General features: G+C 40.6%; 1 protein-coding gene across 1 annotated transcript in view; it reads right to left on the reverse strand.

Moving 5' to 3' along the window:
• The window catches only part of KIAA0226L (KIAA0226-like ortholog), a 21,675-nt gene that overhangs the window by 5,128 nt on the left and 8,846 nt on the right, over positions 1–7,701 (reverse strand). The window contains exons 4-9 of the mRNA XM_010179387.1: positions 6,863–6,948; positions 3,550–3,757; positions 2,575–2,679; positions 1,358–1,400; positions 862–994; positions 322–467 (exon numbers count right to left, since the gene is read on the reverse strand). Of these exons, the coding sequence (XP_010177689.1) occupies positions 322–467; positions 862–994; positions 1,358–1,400; positions 2,575–2,679; positions 3,550–3,757; positions 6,863–6,948 (721 nt within the window). The remainder of the gene's footprint in view (positions 1–321; positions 468–861; positions 995–1,357; positions 1,401–2,574; positions 2,680–3,549; positions 3,758–6,862; positions 6,949–7,701) is intronic.

Raw genomic sequence — 7,701 nt, forward strand, 5'->3', positions numbered from 1 at the left:
GGAAAGTGAGGAAACTCTTAAAAATATTCTCCAGGTAATCTCATAAAATGGAATTTTTAGGATCACAGCTAAGCACTCTGCCACTGTAACACCAAACAGTATCACAGGTACAAGTGCATGTGCTGCGTTAATCAGGACTTGCCAACAGAGGGAAAAAGCCGCTTTCTAGCAGATCTGGTGACAGACACCACAGAGGCTGCACCATGCACTAGCTCTACCCTTAGGTTCTGTTAAACCACCCAGGCTCCTTGCATCAACTTCAGGTTTTAGATAAGTCCCCATTCTGCAGTAAACACCACCACTCAGATCCCTTAGACTTACTTGACTGAAGGGTGAATATCAAATATAATCTGCGATCTTGGTGGGGCCCAGCCAGAAGATGCTCTTAGTTTGGAGATGAGCTTTATTTCTTCAGCCAGATTGATGCTGGACTCAAGCTCTCTTGGAATATCTTCTTTCAGTACAGACTATTGGGAAAGGGAAATTAATGAAGATGAACAGTCCACCAGCTCGACATACGTTAAATGCTATGAAACATCTCCCTTTATACCCCAGGATTTTCAAGTTCAGTTTTCATGTACACGTAGTCCCCCTCAGTTAAACTCCTTCGCATTGGTCTCAGAAGAAAGTACATACTGTTTGTTCATAACCATATACTAAATAATCTGAAAATTGCTAAACAGAGAATAAATTTTCTAAAAATTTATCTAAATTGAACTAATAAACTGTAAGTACTTGTCTGTACTTATTTTTTGTTTGAAATGCAGCTTCCCCCTTTCCTTAACAGTGAAGCAGCTGCAGTGAGACAATGATTATTTGGGGAACTGAATAAAGAGCCTGCTGTTTTCAGCTCAGACTCACCCTCTGCTTAGATGAGCTCAGGCAGCCAGACAGCTGAACTGCAGAGTCTGTCTGCAACCAGCGCTTTCTGAAAGCTCTGCACAACTCCTGGGCTGTTGCTTCAGCAGAATTGCTGCCTGGTTCAAAACACGACCTGAAAGGTAAGCAATGCTGACAAGTGAGAAATAGCAGCGTGTCATCAGCAGCTCCGCTGCCACTTCTGCACTCCAAAGAGTTTTCTCCCATCCCTTCATTCCTATGCCCTTGCTTTGATACACCCAGGCTCTTGCAGAGCCACAGCCACCACCCTCCAGCAAGACTCCAGGACCAGAGAAATGCTCTGCTAAGCCAAGCCCACAGATATTTGCTGTCAAGCAGCATTCCTTCCCCTTCCTTGGGAGGACCAAATTTACCACTCCCACACCTTTCCCCGCCCCAGCCCGAAGAGTCATCAGAAAGCTGGTCCAGCAGAAAAGGTAGTGCCAAAGGGCTATTATAGTAAGATATGTAGCATTACCTTTCATCTGGAACAACAGACAGATTCTCAAGGTCTTCAAGTTCTGCAATAAAGGAGAAAATTTTATCAAGCCATCTAAAAAACCAGTTTCTGTTACTCAGCATGGTTTTAAATCTATCTTCTGTGTTACCATGGTGCCAGTCTCAAATATATTGATCTTCACAACACCTCTGCTGGATGTGGGAAATAATCTCAGCCCTGGATGTAAAACAGGCCTAAGGAGTCTTCTCTCCTCTGCAGATCTCTGACATCTGCTGGTGAAGAGTACTCCCTAACAGCCATGGATCACAGCATCACCATCAGCCTCCCCTCAAGAGCAGGAGAATTTATAAGGAGAGATTCAGTGCCTGCTAGTTCAGGCCCAGCCAGAAGGCATTAGACAAATAATAATATACAGAGCCAATAGAGTACACATTATTTTTGTCAGATACTAACAGATATTTGAAGACACCGGTCACAAACATGCCAGCTAATGCTATGAACAAGTTATTAAGAGGCGAGATGAATGGAATTAAAGCACTTCATTATGTTTATATGGACAAATATGCTTATGCAGACAAGGTGTTCACATTGGTAACACTTGCTACTAGAAATGTAGTTCTAGGAGCTAGATATTAATTCTTAGATTAAGGAAAGTGGAAGTGAAGAAATAAGCTAATCTCTAAAACCAAAAGGAGCAATAAAAGTGCATTTGTTAAAATATAAAAATAACAGAGAAGTTAAATGTTGCTCAGGCTACTTTTAAGGGTTTCTATATTTTCTGTTTACATAAAAAAACCAGAGATAACTTGGCATTTCCTGAGGAGCAGAGCACTGATGACTATAAGGGGACCAAGACATTCTGCTCTAGTCCTGAAGCGGAGGAAAGGCTGCCTAAAAATGATCACGCCTTAGATTCTCTCAAGCAATGCTGCTATAGTTGGCTGAGGTTGTACCAGTTTCACACTTTGCTCACACACCTCCATTGGGTTTAATCTCTTTACATAATTTCAGTCCCTCAAACCAGCAAAAATATTCTTTTGTAGAAAGGAAATCCTGCACCAGTCTGATATTTCTGCATGTGTTCTAATAAGAAGTAATGCATAGATCATTCTTTCAATCTTCTCATGTTATTTTTCCTGCAATAACATCTACTAAGCCAATAGATTTTCCAAACCATGCAATAGATTCAGTTCAACAATGGCGCTGTTTCTGCAGTTGTAATATTAAAGTCTTACCGATAATTACATATTCGTCCTCCGAGTCACTGTGGCAATGAAATCTGGTAACCTCATGATGTGATGGTAGATGCCCTGGGGAGCTGACAGGCAGCAGAGTACAGCCTGTCCAGAACAAAGACAACAACAGTTAAACTTTTCCACCATTTATAGAGTAGCTGTAATTATATCTATAATTTTATTTTGCTTTTCAAAACTTAAGCATAACAATCTCTTTTTTTTTTTATTTTACACACACACACACAGAAAGCCAATTCTTGGTAGTTTGTCATACAGCATGTCCCTCAGCTGCTTATGAAGAACCTTCTAGGGACTAAAACAAAAAGGTTTATATTATCAGTGGTTTTTCCTCTTCTCATGTGCAAGCACACCACTCATTTTTTCCCTCACAAGTTATGTCATTTAGACTTCAGACTTAAGTTTCACCCCTAAGATCTATATTACTCAAGAGACTAAAATCTACTTAATAAATGCATTTGCTGACTCAAGCATTATAGTGCCAGGAGCATTTATTATCTTGCCTCAAAACTATATGTGATTGAATACTCTGGGCAGTTTCACTTAATTCAATTGTATGGCCTAATCTGCAAACTGCAGCAGCTCAGAAGGAAAAAGCCAGACTTCAAATCCAGTAAGAAAACGATTTAAGCAGAGAAAAAACCAGCCAACTACAGGTACGCTCTATGGAGGGTTGTGCTTGGCATGTGGCACTTCAGCTTTACACTTCCTTTTTCGTGTAAAAGAATATACTAAAACACAGATTTGAACATTCACATTCAAAAGGAAGAATCTGACCCACAGGTAAAACACTTGTAGCATAATAATCCTCAGGGAACACAGCTCTGTTGAGAGACTCGAAGAGGGTAACAGAGGATTCGGTTTCAAGTAATGCCCAAATTAATTTAGTATTTTCTTGCACAAAAATAAACAGCAAAGGCTGTCAGACAATGTTGCATTATAGACTAAGTAACTTGCCTTCATAACCACTGTCTGTAGAGGCAATAGAAGAATCTGACTTCTTCACTCCAGGGTAAGAAGATAACTCCAAATCAGTGTGATAGCTGTCATCTGATCCACTTGTTTCCTCCACAGCCCAGGACTCTCCTTGTTGGCTTAGGATATTACATTTCATTTTTTCTAGTGATGCTATAATCATATCTGCGACAAAAAAGTGTGCGTTTTCCTAGACGCAAGATTGGAGCACTTGTTAGTACACAGTACATTTGATATTTACTTAAGATGAAGTGAAATACACACTTTATTCCCCTGTACTTTTTCAATTCAGGAAACGAAAATGGAAGACTGACTCATCTTTCATTAAATGAAATGTTGCTTAAAGCAACAATAAAACCAAACAAAACCACCTCAAGGGTAATTCAGAGACAACATGCAAAAGGCAACTGCCCAGATAATTGTCTCACCCTTGATTAAAACATGCAATTTACTTTTATCTTACCTATTAGATAAAAAGAAACTTGATTACATGCCTAATGGATGAATATGTATGCATTTTAGGGATGTAGTCTTCTAGTTACACTGCATTATTTAGTATGCAAGTGTGAATCCATGTAACCCATAAGATCTAATTTCAAGTCAGTCTGCAGAAGCAGTTTGGCTCATATGCTAACATGGATGGGGCCAGAAGAGGCAGGTTTTGAAGGGACTGCAGATCTTCAGGTGGTGGATGGTACAGAAACTAGTGAAATGTTAGAGTTAAGGCAGTGAGATTGCTTACATGGGCAATTCAAGGCTGCATAGAAAGTCTGTGAGGTAAGTGAGAACCTAGCTCTCTTGGCGTTCACACTGCCTTAAATAACAGCTAGACGTTTCAAAACTTCACCATGGCATTTCCCTGCCAGACAACCGGTCCCCAGGGTGTCCCTTATCATCTTGTCTGTCCAGGTCACCCATCCTCTGGGAAAAGGGTATTTGTAAAGCCACCTCCAACACCAGACAGACGTGAGGCTCTCTACCCCAATGTCACTGCTGTATCCCTTGCTTCCTGTAGCCTAACAGAACATCCCACCTCTGCAACCACTGCTGGCCTGGGCACAGCTTCCCAGCCCAGGCTCAGCTCAGAAGTGGATACATCTTGTAAGATTAGGTGCACTGAAGTGCACGGATGGAAACCCAGAGATGCCCAGGATACACGTCCACTCTCCCCTCAACTGCACGTGTTCGCACTGAGCAAAGCTAAGCTTCCATCAAAAAAACCCCAACACGGCAGTATCTAAGGCTAGAGATTCTGAGTGCAGAATAATTAAAGCTTTTTAGAAAGTGGCTTATGCTCAGAAAATTGTACCACTCAACATCAGTATTCATGACATTCCCTACAACCTGTATGGGAAGTATGAAGACAGACATCAGCGTTCAGAAATAGCTAAATCTTAAAGAGCACAACAGACATCACTGCTTTCTTATTGTCTGCAGCAAAATGCATTTAGAAGATTAATCTTAATGTTAGAAAGAGCCCACAAGTCCCTCTGGGTGTCTGAAGAGACTTTTCCCTAAAACTGATTACCCCTTGGCGCACTGTTTTTGCAGAGACAGCTTTCAGTGGACTTCAGGACACACCATTAACAAAGGAAAGAATTAAACAGCCTTTTTGCTTTTTGGAAATAAAGAGGACATCTCCTACTTTAAAGTTTCAGAAAGCTTTTGTGGCAATGGTTAACCCCAAGTTAGTGGCAGAGCCCAGCACATCAGCATATCCTGCTGATAAAAACAATTATAAGCACATCCAAGAGTAGCAAAAAGAAAGAGGATCCAGGTACTCCTGTACTCAGCATGACTATCAGCTTTCAGCTTTGCCTCCTGCAAGGTCCATCTCCTCAGGAAGCAGACCCAGCTCAGCTGTGACACATCAACCTTCTCATTTCTCTTCCCTCCCACTCGCATCAGTGGAAAGTCCCAAAGATCATCTGCCCATCTCCTTCCTGGCACACAACTACAACTCTCAAGACCTGCTGACCCAAGTACTTCAGTTTCCAGTCTCCTAAGTTTCAAAGAGATTACTTCACTACCTAAAAATGTTTTGGGTTTTGGTTTGGGTTTAGTTTAGGATTTTTAATGGCAGCCTTGGTCATAATGGACTGAGCTCTTGGTACCTATTAACCTGTAATCACATCAACCCCCAATCTTCTGCATAAGAGAAGTAGCTGATGCGATCTTGTCTCACTCAATAGTTCTCAGACTGTGGTTTTTAATCCAGGTATCTACTCACTGGTTTCCTGGTGACTAAAAGAAAATTACTTTGGTTTTGGTTCCCACATTACAAACTGTGAAACAGCAGGTCCTTTCTGAAACACCTTGCACAAAAAGCAACATGAAAAGCTAGTTCACAATTTTGTTGTGTTTTGGTGTGTGATTTATTAGGTGGTTTGGTTTGGGTTTTCAAGTGCACCTGAGGAATGCTGAGACCTTCAAATCAAATGTAGGACTTGCCACTCCAGTGAAAATAGTGCTGTGCACAAAGATGACTACCACTTGGGCCCAAAACACGGGACCACATGCACATCCACAGTTCAAAGAAAAAAAAATCTCATTTTCTAGGCACATATTTAAAGCTCTTTTTTCTTAAATCCTACTCAATTAATTGTAACATTAACCCCTCTATTCCAACTGTTAGAAAATATTAACATTCAGCACACAGTTATGTGTGACAGCATCATCTTCTCATCTTTATTTCTGCTTATAAGCTGAAATGGGCTGCCTATCTGGCAACACACTTAAGACTGTTTGGAACTCTTATGCAAATTGGAAACCATGAGAAGCTGCTTAAATTACTGCAGATGTTACAGCTATAGTGATTATTATTCATATTTTAATTATTTTACAGCAATCTCACACATTCACCATAAGCACACAGAAAAAACCCTACCTCTATCTCTTGACAGTAAAAGCTCGACTTAAATATACGCAAGCAGCTGTAACAAATTCTACATAACATATTCTAACAACTTTAAAGTGATTATAACAATCTTAAAGTTTGGTCTCAAGGAATGTGTGGTAAAACAATGGAATGAAGTATACAGTATTCTAAAATATTTCCATTATTTTAAAATAATTAAAATATTTAATAAATTTATTAAGAGTAAAAAAAGAAAGAAACGGGCATTTTAGGTTTGTATGCTCACCCACAGAGGGCAAGAACAGGGAAAATACAGTATCTGTAAAGATTAGTCCATCTATCAGAAAGTTCTGTTATTGAGAAATGCCTCCTGTCATCTGATGTTGCCACTATAAAATGGAAAAAACATTACGAAAATAGTCTTTGTTGTCTCCTCACCTTCTCCACATCTTCCGGAAGCATGCAGATGTCCTGCAATGAACGATTCAATGGTACAGCATTTATGTTCAAGGAAGAAGTAGAACCTGTGGGTGCAACAAGAACTTACTAGTTATTTCGTTCTCTATAGCTCCTAGGATGTGTGCAGGGTGATTTCCAGAAAGCAAAGCAAACTTTCTTTCCCAAAACTGAACACCACTGAGGCTGGAGGTTGTGGTGGAAGTTTAAGGAGAAGGAGAAAGAAATGAGAGGAACACGTTGGCATTTGAACTACCCCAGCAACCTGAAGCAGGAATAGCAGCTACCAGGGAAATACAGTTTACACCAGCCCTTTCCCAGCTGCAGCCTGAGCTGCTGGGGACAACCATGGCCTGAACCACGGGCTGGGACTACAGTGACGCTCTGCAGTTCACAACACAGCCAGATAACACTGCTCTCCACTCATTCACAACAGCTGGAAGAAAAAGAAATCTCACTGCTGTCTGGGCACAGAGATGCATCAGCCTGAAAAGATTCCCTGAATCACTCCCAGTATTGTGTGACTACAGCAAGTTTGGAAAAAAACTTTGCCATTATGTTTCCATACCTCAAGGAAATCTCCCTCCTGTTGCCAAAATGCAATCCATACTGCATGGTAATATGAACAACTCTGGCAGATGCATTAGTCGCAGTACTCCCTGCTTCCCAGAATAGCAGTTCTGTTTTCCTGGCATTCGTTGCCAAGTCTGATGAGCATGTGAAACAAAACTTTTCACTATGCAGCAGAGCATGCATCTGGTTTTCTGTACATACGCTGTATCATAGATTACTTTTTATATATAAATATATTATATATATAT

The sequence above is a fragment of the Mesitornis unicolor genome, unplaced genomic scaffold, assembly GCF_000695765.1.
Source record: "Mesitornis unicolor isolate BGI_N332 unplaced genomic scaffold, ASM69576v1 scaffold1272, whole genome shotgun sequence".
NCBI classification, from domain to species: domain Eukaryota; kingdom Metazoa; phylum Chordata; class Aves; order Mesitornithiformes; family Mesitornithidae; genus Mesitornis; species Mesitornis unicolor.